General features: G+C 34.5%; 1 protein-coding gene across 4 annotated transcripts in view; it reads right to left on the reverse strand.

The window, feature by feature from the left end:
- The window catches only part of LOC139131977 (dachshund homolog 1-like), a 50,329-nt gene that overhangs the window by 3,689 nt on the left and 24,396 nt on the right, over window positions 1-22,244 (reverse strand). Inside the window, exons 2-7 of one of the 4 annotated variants that reach the window (XM_070698320.1) lie at window positions 12,580-12,692; window positions 6,793-7,152; window positions 2,647-2,871; window positions 1,884-1,967; window positions 1,020-1,160; window positions 316-417 (exon numbers count right to left, since the gene is read on the reverse strand). In XM_070698320.1, coding sequence (XP_070554421.1) covers window positions 316-417; window positions 1,020-1,160; window positions 1,884-1,967; window positions 2,647-2,871; window positions 6,793-7,152; window positions 12,580-12,692 — 1,025 coding nt within the window. Of the gene's footprint in view, window positions 1-315; window positions 418-1,019; window positions 1,161-1,883; window positions 1,968-2,646; window positions 2,872-6,792; window positions 7,153-12,579; window positions 12,696-22,244 lie in introns of all 4 variants that reach the window. The other 3 variants (XM_070698321.1, XM_070698319.1, XM_070698322.1) reach the window with 3 other exon arrangements.

The raw sequence follows: 22,244 nt of genomic DNA on the forward strand, positions 1-22,244 counted from the left end.
GGTCACTTTCACAGTCACTTAAGATTAACGGTGGTTAGTTTTTGGATCCAAGTAAAGTATGAGTTTGATTAGACTTTCATTATGCTGTCTTTAGCTTCAGATGGTTTCAGACAAGATCTGGGGTTTACATCATAAATAGATCCCAAACCAAATAGCAAAGCAATCAAACAAATAGTACCACACAGTATTTTTTTTTACAAAGAGACTGTTTTTTAATCAAGAGACCCAACAACCAATCAAGACTCTACTGACTCAGGTATTATTTCAAAAGGAACTCATTAAAAGAAACATTTTGCTCAATGACGTCATATTTACCTAAAATTTTTCTCTCAGATTCAGTTCTGGTATTCCTATCCATTCTCATCTCAGGTGACATTGACTCATTTGCATATCCAAATTTTGTGGCCACCTTTGTGTCTGCAAACACAGAAAATTGCATTTTCATTCCTAAGTTGACGCACAGACACGGATAGATCACATCCTTGTTGGCAACAATATTAACATGGACAACATAGTTTTATAGAAAATAGGTGTTTGATTAAAACTATGTGTTGCAATCTAGAACAAATGTGCTGCACTTTGGTAAAACCCAGTACAGATTGGTACTGATAAAATTTGTTTTATCTGTGTTCAATTTCAATGGTAGATATTGACATTCAGTGAAGTATTCAGTATCCTCTCAGAACCAAATACACTGAGGGATCTTTCATATCTTTCTCTATGCTGTTTATGGATTATTGGTGTTCAAATTGACAAAAAATGTTTACTCTAATTATGACTTAGTGAATGATTGATACAAATGATGATACCAGATTACTGAAGAACAAGACACAGGGATGATTAACTTTCCATGTAACAGTTATGGGCAGATTTGTCATAGTGCTGGATAAGGCATCAAAATCACGGAACACAATTTGGAAAGTCAGTAAATCTCACATCAATCACAAATGGAATATGAGATATCAAAATAAAAACCCCTGTCACGACCTTTCATGGCATTGATATGTTTTGTAACTTACCACTGTAAACTCTTGCTGTATCTGATGAATTCTGCTTCAATAAACCTTCAGACTGGGCTCGAAGCTTTTGCTCATTTTCAAGCTGTTCTTGAAGTCTTTTTTTGGCTTTCTTTTCTTTCTTGAGTCTCTTCTGAATAATTGCTACAAAACAGATGAAAAACAATGACTGGTAATAAAAAACTATCTTTTATTCTGAGAGCCTGTGGATATAATCTGAGCTATAACAAAATGGATTCCCAAATACTATTTCACATGTAGAAACAAAACATTTGACAAAGAAATTCTTTGCTTTCTGTTAAGATGAATGGAATGATCAGGACAAGTAAAGTTCTACTTCTCTGAATGTTAAATTGACATAATACTAACATTACATGAGTCATGATTGTGAAAATATCAAATATATCAAATTTTGACAAATTTAATGCCATGATTGAGAAAATATAAAATTTGCCAAATTTTGACAGTGTTCACCTTATACTTGCAAAGAAATTTTATGAATACCTAAACTCTACAACACTTTTCTGATTTCAGATCAAAACTTGCCATCATTGTCCGGCAATTCATTCAGTGAAATTGAGATTGCTGTGACATTTCTATCAAAAGAAACATGGCATTATTTGACCATCACATCTACACATAGTGTTATTCTTGCTACAAAGCTTGTCCAGAGTCCACAAAAATTGTGGTGACATGAGACTTGCTGAAACTATCTTTGAAGTTCTATAATATAAAGGACACATGAAAGTTAACAATGCCCTTGCTTTCTCAAAGATGTTAAAACTGAAATACAACTTCAAAAAGCAAAACACAAAAGATGCTCCTGCACAATTGAAAAAGTCTGAATTTCCCTGAAATAATTTTTACCTCTTGTTTTCTGTTCTGCAATTAACTGCTTCTCCAGTGACTCCCGAAGCTCTTTCTCTCGAAGCAGTTCCATTTTCAACTCAGCTGTAAAATGTAAAATTGAGAAGAGGAACATAAATGACAGAACATGACAATAATATGTACAATATCCTTGGAATCCAATTTACAAATGTCTGATTGCTATGCCATGGCTGAACTCTCTACCTAACCACCATTATGAACTTATTTTTTCTACTTCAATATGCTAAACAACCATGACACTTATACATACATGTAGGTCTCATCTCACAGATTTTGAATAACAGGAAATGTCTGTTAGGTATGGCTCTGCAAATAGCAGATTTCTTTTCAGAAAGTTATTACCACAACACATGTCTTTAATTTGTGTATGATTAATAAAACTTGGCAATGGCATTCTACACTCACAAATATCCCTGATATTGATGTCACCATGTTAACTGCTTCAAAGTGTTTACCGCTGTCTGACACTGATTGCCAGTAATACTGCCAGTTGGCCCAGGTCAACAGCTTTACTACTAGTTGACCAAATCAACAGTTGTGCTTCAGATTAACCTCAATCAATATCTATGAAACTGACTGACCATGGTCAATTTCCATGAAATCTCTCAATGGGTTTGATAGTGAAAACACCCTGATACAGTAAATGTTTTTGTAACACATGCACACAAAAAAAGCAACTGTACAATAGTGAAATGATTTGTTATTTGGCATTCTATGAACTTAAATAAAATAGAAAAGTCACCTTTTTCTAGGTTGATTTGTTTCTCTTGCTGTTTTGCATTATCGGCAGCAACTTTAAGTAATCCCTGAATATTAGTTAGCAGTGTTTCTATAGATGATGTTGATGATGATGTGCTTTCCTGCACAGAGTACAACGATGCTTGACTGTATGATGATCCACTGATGTTTCTGCTTGATTTCTCTCTCTGTCTTGAATTATGCAAATCCACTGGGTGTCTGCAAGTGTCTGACAAATTAAAAAACAAAATGTAAACACAATAAACAATGAGTAATATTAAGAACTTGCAAAATAGAAATTTAAATCAACAGTGATAAAAATTGTACTATTGATGTAGCCTGAAACAAAACATTATTTCTGATAGAAAACAATTAGGGAAATACTTGGTTGATCAACTATGATAACGCATGGAAAAGTAATGAAATACCAATGGCATTCTATGTAGACAATATGATAACATGGGGTCATTGTTTCAAAATTACAAAAAACTATTTATTCATTGTTTTATAGTTTCGTAATATTGTTGTACAATAAAAATTTGACATGGTGGATATTTTGGAGAATATACATAGGACAACAATTTCTGAGAATTTTTCTACCATCACTGGTTGGATCAACTATTTTATCAACTTTATGAAAATATCACACCAGCAAAGTGTCAACAATTGCCTACAATCACTGAAAATCATTTCACATAGAAGACTTATAAAACACAGTATTCAAACTTGGTTGGGACAAGGTGAATTTCCAGCTCCCAGTCGAACAGGCTGGTATTTAAACCAATCCAAAAATTCAGGTCCTAGATAGGCAGTATTCAATGGGCTTGTACATCTTAAACTCTTACTTGTGTACCATGGGCAACATTATAATGGCCATGTTTGATCAACTCCGATTGAAGTTCAATACCAAGAACAAGATGCTTGTGCAAATAAGCCAAAATCATCTAAACTTTTCAAAGGTCAAGGGTCAATTTAGTCACTGTCCTGGGGCACTATTTTTGTCAATTTTTGTTTCTCAGTAACACATCATTCACTGTCTTGTGTCTGGCTGAAAAAGTTGACAAAACATAGTGAGACAAACTTACAGACAGAATAGATAGAGGCAACTATTAGTAAGTGATATATTGAGTTTGGACTATTTAGCAATTGTTTTTGATATAAACACAACAAGCAAAGGGCAAATTGAAATGAGAACCTGAAATCCTGTAACAGCTTTGGAAAATTAGAGTACCATGAAGATCTAAAAACAGGATGTACATGTAACAAACATACAATGAAGGGAATGACTAAAGGTAGCATGTTGCATGTCAAAGACAGAAATAATGAAAAATAGAAAGATGAGTGTTCAAGGAATAATTTAACAAGAGGAGGATGGAACCCTCATGGGAAGTGAAAAGACATGCAGATCAAGTCCAATTAGGTCAAGGACAACGACAGCAACTATATCAGTAACCGTGACTTGATTTATTGAAACAAGTTAGAAGTGTATTCATCTGATGCACATGTGATTTTGCAGTACATGCAACTCACATATAAGGCATTATTCATTCCTTGAACCAAGATTTAATTACAGATGTCAAGAAACAGTGATGATAATCTAAAACAACAGAGTTTTTGTATAGAGTATAGCTATTTAGATCACCTGTACAGTCTCAAAATGGTGAACCTTTCAAGTATTTTACTGCATTGATGAAATAGAGTGATGGAAATGTGATGTGCCATTTGGTGTCTAGGAGAGTACAAGGGTTTAAGACTGTAGTTTTGTGCATTCTCTCCAGTACAAATAGGGGTTGAAAACAATGTGTATGAAGACTGTGTTTGCATATGTGCTTTGAGAGTACAACATGAACAGGGGTTGAACATGTGTATGTGTGTGTGCTTTGAGAGCACAACAGGGGTTGAACAGTGTGTCTGTGTATATTAGAGAGTACAACAGGGGTTGAACATGTGTGTCTCTGTGTATTTGGGAAGGCATGGCACACTGTACATCTTCTGCCCTATCAAGTCACAGGTCATCGCCTTTTCCAAATATTCTACTTCTATACATGTATAATTGACATAACCTTTTTCCAATCAAATACGTTGATGCAAGTTCTATCCCTTATCAAAGTTACCTAAAATTCAATCCTAAATGCTACAAAATACAAACTTTAAGGGTCAAACTCCTTTTTTCAGAAATCCTAAATACAGGTGATGACATCACTTTGATGCCCTGGGGATTAAACTACAAAGTTTTTGCTCTTCCCTTTGAAATTACAAAATCTTATCACACTATCAAATTTGCCAAACCAAAATTTCCTGCATATAGACTAGATTTCTTTATGCCCACAGGCAGGTAATACTTTTTGCTTAGCAAAACAGCACGTATCTCAAATGTTAAATTGGATGGGCTTCAGGGCAGTTGATGAAAACATCAATTTACTGTAATCTCAACAAGCACGGAACACTTGAAAATAAATAAATTTTGTTTTTTATCAACTGCATAATAAAACTACTTTATTTTGCATTACGTTGGTAATCATGTAAGAATAAATCATTTTGCAAATTGTAGAGTAAATATCTTGGCATTGTATTAGAGTTATTACCAGCACTTTCATACATGAAAATTAACTACATCAGGATGATTTTTATTCCTGAGGAGAAATGAAAGGATAAAAATACGCTATTATTTTCTCCCTTTTTGTTTCCAAGGGGCAACTAGCCCAGGTACAATATTGCCCAGGGCTATGACTTAGTTTCCAATTTAGTTTGCATGTAGCTTCCTTTGATTGTCTATTAATATTACATTGTAGGTTCTCTAATGTGTCATAAACATGAAGAGAATCAACTCAATATAAAATCCACTGGCTTTAAATAAGAAAAATGAATGTGATCCTGTAGAAGCTGTATTGACAATACAAAATTCTGTCCCTCAATATATCTTGCACAAAAAAATCCAATTTCCTGTAAATACAATAACAAGAGCATCTTTTTATCCGTACGCTCTGCTATGCCATGACAACAATGAGATTCTTAATGGCTGGTCTCACAAATTATTGGAAACTGAAATGATTCTCTTTAGACGCCTAATCAGCTGATCAATGCTTGCATTTAAACCATCAAACGCAATAGTACTTTCTTTCAATCCCTCTCTTCTCACAAAGTAACAAGTACGCTTTCAAGATTCAATGAAAATAGAATACTGTTTTTTAATTGATTCCGTGTAACTACACACTGCATTCACTTCAAGTCCATATATTTGATTTGATTTCACTGCACACAGTTGTATGTCTGAGATCAGTAAATTATTTTCACAAGTATCTGGTCATGACTGAAAAATGTTTTACCGTGTGAAATTACTCCCTGCCTGCACAAATGAGACTGTCAACTTTTGGAGTTGGACTTGAAAAAATCCACACTTACTGGATCAGTAGTAGGGAAATTTAAATGCTCCAAATGAACTGAAGAGCACAAAAAAGTCTAAGCACTGATCTTTGTGAATGTCTGACATTTTTGAAGGATGGATAAACAATTAGGAAAATAAATATGAAATACTTAAAATTTTATAATTTTTGTCCTTTAGATAAAGAGGAAATATATGGTGCACATGCGCAATTCCATGCACATATAACTGCAATAGACTTGTACAATTACATGTATTTGGATGATGCTGCTGAAAGTGACTTTTGAAATTCTCAGTCTATGATGATGTCGATTACACTGAAAGTCAGCGTCATTACATCACATGCAGCTTATCAAGTCATTGATTTATTCTGAATGTAAATTCATACTGTCTAACTTTCAAAAGTACCAATACTATGTGATCTGACATGAGAAAAAAGTAAACATTATTATCAGGTCTGGCAACTTTCTGGCAGGACTGGTCACTTTTGAAAGTTAGTAGCCTTGGTGTCCGGTACATGATCTGGGCAAATTTCTGGACAGTAGTGCCATCATTAGAAGTTAAGGATTGGGGCTTATTTGTGTATGATAGTATTATCATAAAGACATGGTGATACCATGTATTTGGTGGTGGAACCATGATGCACTTGGATGCATGGTGGTAATGTTACCTGTGTAACTCTGGGAATGCAAACACTCAAGTTAGAGACTGTAACACATTTAGGAAACAGTTTCATTCACAGGATGTAGCAACATTAGATAATAATACCTGGAGATGTATCCTTACTTCCTGTCTTCTTGTCCATTTCATCTTTCTTCTCTTTCTTGGGGGATATACTATTTTCTCTTGTCTTATCAATCCCTGAATGAGGTGAACTGATATCACTACTACTTGGAGATCTATCACTTCTGCCTGATCCACCATCAGACTTTGAACTAGTGTTGATAGAGAGTGAGAGGGGTTGTTCTTGTCGACACAGCTGAGAACTATGATGATGACTGGTTGCCATGGCGAGAGAGGTCGGGATCATACTTGGATGAGTTGTCAGAAGGTAAGGTGAAATATATCCATTTGCAATAGTTGCTGTCTTAGCATCTCTGAGACCTAGTGGAGTAAAACCAGAGAAGTCTACAAGGGAGTTAGTCTGCCCTCTATCAACAGAATTTCTATTTTGAAGAAATTGTAACTCACAATTTGAAAATAATGTATGTATTTGCATGACATGTATTTCTTATGCTCATCTCAGACAAATATATTTGATTTCAATTTTTCAGTGACAGTTTGAATTTATTGAAATGATTACAGAAAGCCTCAGTTTTGCCATAACAGAAACTTTGTGGAATGTCATGACATCATATCAGAGTATGCTGTGGGTATTAATATGTCTCACTGAAAGCTACCAAATTATGAGTTGTGTTTTACATCATCTGTGACATCCATGTGCTTGACCAGGGTTTGAAACTAACAAACTTTAACCTTCTCTCATTCCAATATCGATACTATAAAAATATCTTTCATCATTATTTTCTGAATGGAGTAATTTGATCTATTGCTGAACTGACATCAACAGTTTAAGTGCGTAAAGGTTTTTGCTTCAAGCTGATCTATGTTGTCGTTTCTTCAGCACAGTTTACTCAAGTCCACTCAATTAAGATTTGACTTCTTAAGGCCATAAAAATTTACCATCCAATATTGTCATATCAAAAAATCCCAATCCACTAAGTGCCGAATCAATCACTTTATAAGAACAGTGTAAACACTGTCTTCAGATAAATGAAAGCGAACTTCTCAGAATATAGATCATTTCATTACAACATCACAGGAGGTAAGAGTCAGTCACATTTTTTCTGCGTCAATGGCTTTGTAATAACAGAGAAAGCCCTGTCAGAGGAATTTTGCTTCAATATAATTGGGTTACAATTCTAATTATCCAGCTAAATTACCATGAAAACTAAACCAGCAACATAATTTGTTATCCTGTTGTAACACAATACAGTTGGCAATTTCAAAGTGTGGATCAGCACAGCTGTAAGACGTCTTCAAAATCATAGTAGTTCTTAATCTAATTCATTTACAGGTATTTTTTTTTGTGCAATTGAAAGATACATCGTGAAGGGGCAACTCGATGGGGCTCTTAAAGGAATCTGCAACTATACATTTATATGAAGTAAAACCTACAAATATCTGTCATTTACGGTGTAAAAAATCCACATTATAAAGATTTGATAGCTAAAATAAAACAAATTAAGACAAAAGATGAGACTATCGACTTCACTGTGCCTCATAAACATAAAACAGCAAACTCTATGTAGTTTACAATTATCTGTAAATCAACTGGTTATATTCAGTCACGCTAATTTTAGTCAATTACTGTGTCAGTTCAATGAATGAACATATTAAAATAATGCTACTGGCTTTGAACTTTATGACAATGTCTAAGAAAACCTATGCATCCTATATCATAAAAATCATGGCAAATTAAATTTTGAATTGCTATGTCTCAAATGAAACTAAATTACACAATATTCACCATAAAACAAGTACATTTCCAGTTCTTTAACTGCACATGTATTACTCAATATCATCTCCAAAGTCTTCTTCATTTGAAGAACATGACAATTTTGAAATAAGTTCTGAAATTCTAGGTTTGTTTACTTGCGACAGAGCATGTACACTGTTAAATGGCACCAGGAGATATTATCAGGGGATAAGAAAGACAAGTTACAGTCCACATTTTTACAGAGTGACTCATCAAGATTACTAGACTCAATTTTCATAAACTACCAAATGAGATTTGTAAGTGGCTCATTCATGATTGAACACAGAATAAATGAAGGTCAAGTGCAGCTGTTAGTACATGTTGATGTCAACTTATACTGAAATGAACAGGGAAATTAACATGCAAAACCAATGTCAAGTACACAAACTGTAGAACATAATTTGTTCAATTAAAAGTATGTAGGACAAAGTCAAAACGAGTTTTCGTTAAACCATTTTGAAGCAACACGATTCTTTATTTGGCAAGGTTGCTTCATACTGAATTTCACAATCAGAAGAGCAACTCTACAATATCAAAAATTCTCAGCTCATAATATCAAGTTTGGTGGAAACATTAATTTACCACTACCTTCACTGTTATTATTGCAGTACATCAGATGAATACTTCAAGAATGAGTAAATTACTGTTGATTCAGACAATAATATCAGTAATATAATCATCTCTAAATATTTGAAGACCTAATACTGTCACGAAATGAATTTGATGATCAATGAAAGAACAAAATCACCATGAAAAATAAATGAGGGTATGGTAATTAATGAAGAACATTATCATTCAAAAAGTGTAAAATAATATTACTCATGCCAGGTGATAGTAAACATTACAATGTATTTGCTCTGATCTTCAAGTTTTTGACCACATTTATTTTTAATCATTCCTTCAATGGTAGATATATACATACAAGACATACTGTCGGAAACTAATGAAGTCAACAGTTCACATTTCCAATCTTGACTTGAAATTCAGGTTGAGAAGATAACTATACTTCCGTGCACTCTTTAAGTTCTTCAAGTAAAGCTGGTTTTGACATCATTGTGACATAGGACATTGCAAGCAGTTAAGTGAACCACAACTCAAACCGCTGGTGTTGCCATAGTACTAAAACACTGCAGTATATAAACTTGGCACAACATTGAGAAAAAAAAACTAAACTGGGACATTGAAGCCTCCGGACAGCTCCAAGCTGTACCAAGTACATTTATTTATATTGAAGTTCCATGGCTCTCACAAATTTCAGAATTTGTCAGCATGAATAATAATAGTATCAACAATGACAGTTTAACAACTGATACTTTTGCAGAAGTTGAATTTCGACCAGACCCGCTAATCACCTCTCTTAGAGCATGCAAACATTTGATGGTTGGTGCAGTCAAGTTATTGGGTTATTTGTATCATTAGCTGCAGTAAATAATTAGATTGTCCTATAAACAATACCTAATTAAAATGCTGACGATTTCAGAACAGAATTCCTTGATATTTTCATAAGCATGGTGTATTTTCTCTGTTTTATATTGTTTCACAAAACAGAAATGAGAGAGTCCCTTCTATAGCTAATTTAGCATTTCAAACAACCTGTGTGCAGTGTTGTTGTTGCAGATTTTAAATGACTAGTCACTACACAAAGAACGTTCATTTCTAAACATCAAAATTTTGTATGTACTATCTGATTCAGGACAACTCAGCCGCCAGTCAGAATCTGATACAATACACTGTATCTGATGACAAAGCCTGCCATTGTCAGTGTGGTTTAAGCTGTTTGTATATAGGAAAGTAAACTTTACTGAAAAACAGACAAAATCTCTACACTATGGGTAATGGATAATCAACAAGATATAAAGTTTAATTTTAGAATAGTAACCTGGAATGAATATGTATTGATGCAAAGATAAGTGGTGATCTTGATAAATGCCAAATAGAAATATAAATTTTCCTCTAATAAATAGTGTGATCTAATGTGTTGCTGATTCAGGCTATAATACAGCTCATTGATAGAATCCAATGACTGTGATTTCTAAACAGCTCATTGATTCACTGAATGTCTCAGTTTGCCAACAGATTATGAAAGTCGCAGAATGTTCAGGTAGCAAAATGCCTCAATGTGCCGTATCAAATTGAACTCACAAATGTCATTCATGGCTGCGTCAGGTGTGTTAAACTGAAAATTAAAAGTTTACTCATGTCACTGACATCAATGAAAATGTTGAAATTACATTTAGGAAAGAATTTAGAATAGACGGTACTTTCAGTCAATAAACAAACATTCTTGATGGTCTATTCTTGATGGTCTATCTGTGCGACCACTACAGACTGACCTTTGAATACCAAATCAAGGTGTGTTCCTAGCATGAAATTTTTACCATTGTAAGTATTAGCGGTCCGCGTTGCTTACAAACACAGTAATTTGTCATAACAAATTTTCATTTTACAATCATATTTATTACCACAATAGAGGAATTTAGACCGACTCTTAATTCATTCCACTCTAATATCTTATCTTGAGACACAAAATACAAATAGTGACCAGAAAAAACAACAAAGAAAAGTCATATTTCATGTGTCTTAGTAGTACACGCACAAACCAGGCCTTGAAAATTGAAAACCATTTTATCAAACTGTCTAACAAAAATGTCAAAATGGAAATTAGGTTCCAAATTTATAAGAGTATATATCAGTACAACTTGATAAAAATGAAAATTTATGGATGAAAGTGACCTAGCAGACATTCTAATGTTATTTGTCAAATACAAATAAACTCATAAATTGGCATGAATTATTAGAACAACTTTCAATACTTACTAGATATGCAAGTATTCTATAAAGAACAGTTGTCATAAATATCAAATTAAAAAAATGAGTTTATGCAGCTGCCTTAGAAGTAGCAGTATATGGTTAAAATTGGATATAAAATGACATCACAATGAATGGAATCCTGACAGCTGACAGGCTGGTAGTGTTTCATTTAGACTTCAGCGATTGCTTTTAAGTATACATTGACTTGGAAACTTATGACAGGCAGTGGCTCTAAATGTCAGGGCAAATAAAAACAATGGGCAGTGGCCTTTACAGTGTCAATACTACAAATTATAATACAAGTACACTCCATGTCAGATATGTTGTACAACCATCAACAACACAGTTTACATCTGCACTTTGATATCATTCGTGCCACTTTCAAATCACTCACACCACAGTTTGTAGTTGTTGAACTTAAATGAAACAAGTTAAGAAATCTACTTGCTCAGTACATTGAACAAAACAAGTAATAACTACCAATGATGAGATTTTGAACTGCAGAGCATGTTTCAAGTGAATCACAATTTTGAATTTCACAAATAATCACACAGACAAGGCATACAAAAGACGCCATCATCCTACCTAATAGAGACAAACGACTATTCTCTTCAGTCTTGCAATCTATCTTGTAAAAAGTGTTTTGGAATAAAAAGATAATTCCCACAACCATAAAATGATTTATCAATGGTGACACATTTTCGCCTTATCAATAAAACATGCAATTCATATTTCTATTGACTTTCACATTTCTTATCTTCTAAACTAGTGGTGTGTCCTATAGTTACCATTTCAGATTTCCAAATACATTTCACTTAAGACTCATGTTGTGTAAGTGCAAATAATGCGTATTTCTATACTGTAATCCCTCCATCACCAATGAAGTGAATGAGTCGTTCTATTAAACAACAGAAACCCCATCCATCACAGGTTATTACAGGGGCAAGCAGGAAGCCATGCTACGGTAAACTACATCAGAAATCAAGTGTAATTACACTTCAAGATAATATTGTACATTTCAAGTAATTACAAAGATGACAATCTCCTAGCATTAATAAAGAAAGGAAATTACCTTCTTTTGCGGCTGAAGTTAGAAAATGGAAAATCTCAATCATTATAAAACATGCCTGCCAGTGAAATCTTTTTAATCAGAGTAATACTGACACAATGTATGTATACTGTGTTATATTAGATGTTCTTCTTACCTAGGCCATTGGTTACATCACCATTTTCTAGCTTGTGTTTTTTCAACATAAAATGTCCTGAAGGAGACAGTCCTGGGGGAGGTAAGGTCCGCTTCGGAGGTCTCCCAGGTCGACTACTGGAATGAAATCAAGAGGAAGCATGTTAATACAATTTTTTTTTTGTCAAATTTCGATATCATTCTTGTCCAATTACTCTGTTTAATAGGATGACGTTTTGTGATTTCTTATCTCCAATGATGTATTGGGTGTGTAATGAAACCCTGAGCAAAGCCTAGCCTGGATAGCCACGTGTCTTTCAATCTGCTTACTAAACTGACATCACCATGTAAGTATACTCCCTCTGGCTAGGCTAATTTAAGCCATCAAAAGACCAAGATGTCAACATTCCAAACACACAAACAACTGATTACTTTAAATGTGAAATAACGTATGTTTTCTTCTTAAATACTTTATACTTGAAAACACAACCAGTGTACTGTATGTGACCAACACAACCAGTGTACTGTATGTGACCAACACAACCAGTGTACTGTATGTGACCTGACCAACACAACCAGTGTACTGTATGTGACCAACACAACCAGTGTACTGTATGTGACCAACACAACCAGTGTACTGTATGTGACCAACACAACCAGTGTACTGTATGTGGCCAACACAACCAGTGTACTGTATGTGACCAACACAACCAGTGTACTGTATGTGACCAACACAACCAGTGTACTGTATGTGACCAACACAACCAGTGTACTGTATGTGACCAACACAACCAGTGTACTGTATGTGACCAACACAACCAGTGTACTGTATGTGACCAACACAACCAGTGTACTGTATGTGACCAACACAACCAGTGTACTGTATGTGACCAATACAACCAGTGTACTGTATGTGACCAACACAACCAGTGTACTGTACATGTATGTGACTAAGATAACCAATGTATGTGACTGATACAACCAGTGTAGTGACTGACACAACCATTCTGTGACTAAGACAACCAGTGTAGTGACTGACATAAATGTAGCTAGTGTATGTGACTGACTGACATAACCAGAGTGTGTGAATGTCACAACCAAAGCATGACTTGTGTATGTGACTAAAATAACCAGTGTATGTGATGACGCAACCAGTGTCTGTAAGTAACTGACACAATTCAACAGAACTCTGAAACCAAATGAGACAAATTTGACTAAGTTAACTTATCAGTACATTTGAAGAACTAGATTTGTGATCAATTAAAGTAAAACTTTGTTGGCCTCTGTGTGATATGGTTGTAATGATAAAAATATATAATCTCATCAACACTATTTTTCAAAAAAATCAACAATAAAACCATTGATGATATCTGGAAATGAATCATGAAATCTAGCAATTCCAGCCATGTATTCCAGATACTGTAGCAAGGAACACTGGATATTCTAGAAACAGCGATACGACAGAAGGCTCATCAGTTCCATTATGAAATGCACCAATTAGAAACTACTTTCTTTGATTTATTGAACAATCAATCACAGCCTTGCCGATCGCAAATTTTCAGGAAGATAATGCATGGAATAATCAAATTGTAATGTTAAGTAATCAATGTTCCATTTTATTGTTATAATTTTCCATTTTTGTATCATTTTAGTGGTATTAGTGATTCAATAGACAATAAATCTAGCTCAAGTCATGATGATCCCATATTCTAGCAAATGAATTAACAGTCATTATGTAGACATTTAGAAGATGGGCTTTTGCTACTCTCACATCTTATACACTAAATTTCCACTCAGAATCTTGTGGTCTAGTTGGATGGTAATGTATATGTTCTGGAGAAAATGGATTGAGTAGCCAAGCTACAATGATAAATGATACTGGAATTGTGAGAACTTAATAAGTTCACTGCTAATGTAATACATGTACATGTATGAACTTAATAGCCATTTACATTTCTCTATTTCAATTTTACAACAAGGTATAATATTTCACTCATAAATGAAATTCCAGATATGTCATTATGAGTATGTGTAATCATAGCACGACTAGTTATCAGGTAGACAAGTAAGTAAACTATATTAACATTGGTCAGTCATAGATCTATCCTGTCTATGGTTCACTTGAAAGTCACTGACACTGTCCTGTATCGACACATTGTATTGGTAACTGACACATCTATCCTGTATCGACACATTGTATTGGTCACTGACACATCTATCCTGTATCGACACATTGCATTGGTAACTGACACATCTATCCTGTATCGACACATTATATTGGTAACTGACACATCTATCCTGTATCGACACATTGTATTGGTCACTGACATATCTACATGTATCCTGTATCACCATATTGCATTGGTCACATCTATCCTGTATTGACACATTGTACTGGTCACTCAAAACATCTATCCTGACATGCAATGTGTCAATTATACATTGCATCAGTCACTGCAAGATTTATCCTATAGAAATACATCGCATTTGTCATTGACTGACCAATCCTGTGTCTATCCTTATTGATATAATGCATTGTCTACACATAGATCTATCCTTGATCGATACATTGCATTGGTCAGTGATAGACCCATTCACGTAGTAAATTGCAAAGAAGCCAAATCCACATGAAACCTGCACAAATATATCTTTGTCTTTCATTCATGTTGCAAACTTTCAGTTGATCTGGTCAAAGCTATGATATTGTATAATTAAGTCATCCATTTGCCTCCGTGAATAACACACATTTTTGCTTAAACCAAAGATCACATCATTCACATAAAGAAGACACATCAACGTGAGAGTAATATATAACAAGAGTGGATTGTGTTTATTTTCAATCACCTGGAAGCAGGTTGTACAACAAAATAACAGCTACTAATTCAGTACAATGTCAATGTGGTGATGTTGTTTGATAGTTGACTTTTGACCTTGATCACACATGTCACAAAGAGTAAAGAGAAACATTTGCCCATGTTCGTTCAATTTGTGACTTGCATCAGTAACGCGATGATAATATTAACCATGCGGCAGAAAACAGAAAAATAAAGCAGAAGCAACTATGATAAAAAAACAAATAGACCCAGCTAGCACAAGAAAACGAATTTCAGAGTATTTGACAAATTTAGTTGTCACACAAATAATAGCAGCTTTATCAGTGGCAAAATGCGTCCTTCAGAATTCACTTGTTTTTTTTGATCATTTAGAAGTTATTAGCCATGAAGTCCCAAGAGAGCTTGCTTAGAATTCTTCCCAAGTCACACATTTATTACCTTTTACATCTGTCGGAACAAACCATGGAGTTGAAGGATATGAATTGTCTTGATGGTACTGGCAATGATATCACCATATCCTACACAACTAGCGTATTTAAACCATTTGAAACTCTTTACTTTATCGGTTGTCTTTATTCTCTTTGGCAATATCAGCAATTAGAGAAATTTGTGACCTATGATAGCTTAAAGTCAGATTCTCAATTTTAGTCCTACTTCAATTTGTATTAGGGATATCAATTATCGCTTGCAAACACTAATTGTGTATCAATTCTGTGTATGTTGTTGTCCATATACTGAGTGTTCGTACCAAGAACTATTAAGAAAACCAAGAAGCCCTAACTGAGTGCTGAATTGTTCTGCGTATCACCAAGGAGCTGCCTTCACATATATGCCTTCCTCCCCATGATTAAATAGTTTGATCTGATCAAGTGACATTGACACAAACATGTAACACTTAATTTACTCACACACATTCCAGCTATGTTCAATTTCAAGTTGCCGTTAATACTTTATCAGTGCCCTTACATTCTACCCCATCAATTACATTCCATGACCCAAAAAATTCATGATCAACTTTGACATATAATATTTCAATGATAAAAAACTATCAAATTTGAAGGATTTTAGAGCAAGAAACTGGAGTTGTAGGTAATGAAGTCCTAATAAAAAATAATACATTTCCCATTAATATCAGGAAAAAAGGCTTTGTGGAATAGTTGCTAGGCAAAGAAGATGGGAATGACTAATTTCAAGAGTTGTCAGATCACAATAAAGGAAAGACTGAATCCCTAATGAATAATGCTATCTTATGGGAATCCAAATAAAACACCCAGCAAAATGACTTCAGTAATGTTTTATGCACTCCACGCATCAATATTGAAACTGGTTCATTGAAAAATGTGCAGTGCACAGTATTTTAATTAATATTTGAATGGTTTGTGAATGAAAGGACCTGAAAAAACAAGTTTATTTCACAAATGAAACTCAAAAACTATTATTCATGCTGTATTTATACATTCAAAACGTTCTGCAATAGAATACACTATGGAGTGTGTACTCACTTTTTGTACTAAGCAAAGTACACTATCAATGTAAATATATTTCTTTTATTAATACCGTAAAAGCATTTGTCTTTCAATGCCACACTCCTTATCAAATCTCTTTAACATCAACTAGGGAGATACACAGTACATCTCAGCATTTAGAATGTACTCTTTTACAACTTTTATTCGTAGGACATAAATAAGAAGCAAAGAGAATGAAAACAGAGCTCAAACAGATTAGTATAAATTAGTAATTTGCACTATATGCAGTGTCATGGCAGCAATTGCTGATATTTACAGACATTGGTACAGTAGATGAATTTACAATGTTAAACAGGGACAGTGTCTGTCTTTAATGATTCAGGTTTTTGAATGAATAAAACAATATTTTGTTTCCTCTTGTACACTTTTACTCTAAATCCATTTTCAGCAGGGAATTTTTTCACTTGACGTATCATCTAGAAATGATCTTGATCTCCATATTCCTTACACCAACACCATTCCTTTGTAATATACAAGTATGTGATTCCTCAAAAACTGTTGAAGTGTACAGCTTGTCTCTTGTTTAGCTCTCTGGTCAGTGACAGAATCTTTTTTATGTCTTAACCTCACCATAAACCTTGGCAACTTATTTTGAAATCTTCTTTGCCTGAGTGTATAGGGAATACATACATGTACTGTAATGTTTGTGTACATAGGTTTACATAATCTTTCCTTTTATAGGGCAGATTTTTACCTTTAATAGGGAAGGGAAGAAAACTTGGGAAGAGGGGAAGACTGGGAAAGGAGACAAAAACAGGAAAAGGGAAAAAGACTGGAAAAGGGAGGAAGACTGGGAAAGGAGATGAAAACTGGGAAGGGAGGAAGACTGGGAAAGGAAGGAAAACTGCATGGGAAGGGATGAAGACCTGGGAGGGGGCTGAAAAGAGCAGTCACAGCAGAACACATGACTGTACAGTAACACTCTTCTGAGCTGTTTCTGATAAAATCTTATACAGACAATACAGATCAAAAAGGTAACTTTGGGATGTATGAACAAGACAAATGAGAGTATGGCACTACAAAGAGGGCAAAAATAGCCGTTTAATCCGATAGTGAAGAGGTGGGGAGGGTCAGGGACAGCAGAAGGAGTGAATAAGGAATGTATCATGAGAATTTAGCAGGCAATCTGAATGGAGTAAGTGCTTGGAATTGGAGTCAATAAGAAGACAGTGAAACAATAAGAGGTCAGTTACAAACAATGCGACAATATGTCCAATATGTCATGTTCATTATCTGGTTATTATCTGGTTATTAATGATACATTGGTTGCACATCACACTCTTTGTCGGAAGACAACTACAATATCCTATTCAGTTTTGGATGGGTCAAATCACTACTATCTTTATTATATTTTCCAATGTCAATGTCAATATTTGTTTCTAAACTTCATTAATTTTATCTACTTGATTGTTTCATGGGGCAAAGTCAGCATATAAGACAGATCCAAATCATGGTTACACAACACATCAAACATTGATAATTATCTTTTTTTTTCATTTAGATTTACTTTTTTTAGTTGTGATACTCAATGATTTCTCTGTTTCTCTACAAAAAGCCAGCTTTAGGTAAGAAAGAACTGACAGATCCTACACTACATTTGTGCATGTACATGGAAAAAAACAGAAGGTAATTTTTTTTCTGTGCAATGCTATTACATCTATGCTGTCAGTAAAAACAATTACATCATAAAAACCAATTATTTGTTGTGTAGGGATTTCTCAGGCAGGAGACAGCTTGTTGTAGAGGACTCCAATCAAGGTGTTGGTGTGTGTGAAACATTTGCATAATGGAATACTAATGACCGTTCACCATGCAAATTTTGGTCATCAAGCCAGACAGTATCTACCAGCCACACTTGGTGAGTACATATTATCACTTGCAATGCCAAAATTTTGCTTTAATGATGTACATGATACTTTTTCAACAAGTTCTGTGAGTTTCACAAGAGATATGTGTCACGATACTTATAAACCAGTATATGTCAGTCATCTTGGCATCCACATCTAGTCATATCTTACAAATGTGGACAATTCCATACACACTACTATCATGACCTTTGACCAATCATTTCAGGCCGATCCAAGTCACTTTCACCACTCTGAGTGCTATTTGAACTCTCATTATAAGTGTTGCTATATTAGAATACACTGTATCAAATGCAAGGTTAATGTGTCCATCTGTTTGTAATAAATTATAATGGGCAAGCATCTCCAATTCCACCGTTGTATTCCTCTTGTAAAATTGACATTTGAAGTCTTGCCAAATATGGAGAAGTTACTTTTCATACTGCAGGCACCCATGGCAGCTCTATGGATTTGACATCATTGTGTTCATCCACAGACAAGCAAACGTACCGTAGAATTTTCAAAACTGGAAAACAAGTCTGACGTACAGCAGCAGGCAAACATGGTCTGCAGTTAAAACTCCAAGAAACAAACTTGGTAGAACACTCTAACTGTCGCAGAATACACATCTCCAGAAGACAATAATAACATGCAAACATTGCATCTTTGGCCAGGTTAATATTATGTATACTGAACTGATGAATTCTGACAATTTAACCAGTAAGTAAGCATTTATGATCACAGTCTGGAAACATTATCCAAATGAGTTTATTACTGATACTGCCCAGCTGAATTTTATTTGACAAAAATGTCATATCAATATTGGAATTTGTCACAAGTTGATAAAATCACATACTTCATTTCAAGAAACTTGCAAACAAAAGTTTAGATTTACCTAGTCAGCTTTATTATGGAAGTAATTTAGAAAATGGTCATTTGGATTTCTGTAAACAAGATGATTTGTACAAAACTAGTATTCAAGTTTTTATGATCAGGCGCTATTGTTCTTAGTAGGGGTAATTCTGACAATGGACCCCATTGATTTTTGTTAGTACTTTAATACTGTAACACATATTTTTTTTAATTCAAATATGAACAAATGAGAGCATACTTAAAGTATAGTTCAGTTTTTCAAGTTCACAGTTCAGTTAACATCACAATTTGTTAAATGTTGAATTACTTGAATTAATGTACATGAATTGCGGCAACTTTAATGGATATAGTTCATGGTTTGATGTGAGCAGAGCCTAGCAAAATATACTTAAAACTAAGCTGTATTTACATGCACCTGGTTCCTTTCAATAAAATGGGCATTCGTCTTACTGAAAAAGGTATTAAACCTCAATCAAGAGATGAATATATCTTATTGTGTTTTTGTTTTAATTTTGATCTTGTGCCCATTTGTTTACAAGATTATTTTTAATCATCGGTTATGTGGCATCATGCTAAAAAAGCCAAAAGACAAATACAAACTAGTTCAAGCATGTTGAACTAATATCTTTAGAATAAACACTGCAGTATATTAACTTTACGTGAATATTTAATAATGGTATTCAAGCTTGTTACAACTTCGATTTAGAATATTGGAACTGGCTTATATATTCTTTGTGGCAATAAAACCTGAAACTGTTGGCCCTTTTACATTAGCCATGTCAATATTATTTGAATTGTTGTTTTCTGATTGTATGATTGACATATGATGTAAAATCATCACTGGCTCATTGCAGTAGCAGAACCATTTCAGTCACAGACAGCCCAGCGTCCATGTCTCCATACAGTACATACGTTCCACACATACAGACAGCCCAGCGTCCATGTCTCCATACAGTACAAACGTTCCACACATACAGACAGCCCAGCGTCCATGTCTCCATACAGTACATACGTTCCACACATACAGACAGCCCAGCGTCCATGTCTCCATACAGTACAAACGTTCCACACATACAGACAGCCCAGCGTCCATGTCTCCGTACAGTACAAACGTTCCACACATACAGACAGCCCAGCGTCCATGTCTCCATACAGTACATACGTTCCACACATACAGACAGCCCAGCGTCCATGTCTCCGTACAGTACAAACGTTCCACACATACAGACAGCCCAGCGTCCATGTCTCCATACAGTACATACGTTCCACACATACAGACAGCCCAGCGTAATTTGTCTCCATACAGTACAAAACGTTCCACTCGTAGAGACAGCCCAGCCTCCATGTCTCAATGCAGTACAAATGTTCCCCTAGCTCCTACAGACAGCCCAGCCTCCATGTCTCCATACAGTACATACCTTCCACACATTTTGTCATCTCTGAATCTTCAATTAATTGAACAAAACTACAGGAACGATATTAAGTAGAGTAATGAACACAATGATGTAGTCTTTTTCTTTAAAATTTTCACTTTGCAAATTTTGTATTTGCAATGAAAGACTGATTCTATCTGCAACTTAAGCAATTGGACATTTTGGCAATACCACATTGCAATCTGAATCACAATGGACTAAAATACCAACAACTTTTTAGTTAAGCAGACAAACATTTTATTAAATACACTCTATATTGTAGGATATGTAGAAAATAACTATCTTGGTCAATGAATAGTTGTAATTTTACCAAATAATTGGTTTGAACTTCAACATTGAACTGCAATCGGTAAGTTTAGATGACGGTAAAACCAGTACAGACAGCTTAATTATCCAAAGGTAATAACTTCACCTTAAAATATGATTTGTATCTACTTTCTGTCCATTAATTCATAATTGGTGATTGGTATTCAATGAATGAACAGAAATGAATTATTTTGATGCATACACCTGAACTTGATTAAATCAATTAGTTGTCACAGCTTGAAGTGTATCTGACATCAAAAACTACAAATTTTCAAGAGTCTTTACAATATTGAATGAATATTCATATATTGGTACATATCTGTTGCCTGTATAGCTGCAAAAATTGTACATCACATGTAGTTACATGAACACATTTAAGGAAAAGATCTATCATTATAAAAACGTAACAATGAATCTTTATGACTTTCCTGGCTAAAGTTAAGTCTAAAATTCATAGAAACATATTAAAATGAATCCATTTGATTTGCAAATAAAGAATTCATCATGTTCTATACATAGTTTTTAATAATTGTTAATTTAATGATAATGTTCAAAAGTGACCAAAATACAGTTAAATTGGTGGTTTTGCAAAATGCAGTAAAACTGTTGGTTTCAGCACAAACATAACTTTAGATACCGCACGAGTACAGTAAAATTTCAGGACTATCAAACTGTTATTCATAAAAAAGCCTTAATCTTTAACAAGAGTTTACTGCTAACCATCGACATACAATGTGATTGGTGACTTGATAATTGTCATAAATATCAATGCAAAAGTGATCCATTTCGGACGGAGTACCCAGACCCCTGTCCAACATGCACCACCTGTCATTAATCTGTAAGTCTCACAGTATACACTAATGGTGACTGC

This window comes from Ptychodera flava, chromosome 4 (assembly GCF_041260155.1).
Source record: "Ptychodera flava strain L36383 chromosome 4, AS_Pfla_20210202, whole genome shotgun sequence".
In the NCBI taxonomy this organism is placed as follows: Eukaryota; Metazoa; Hemichordata; class Enteropneusta; family Ptychoderidae; genus Ptychodera; species Ptychodera flava.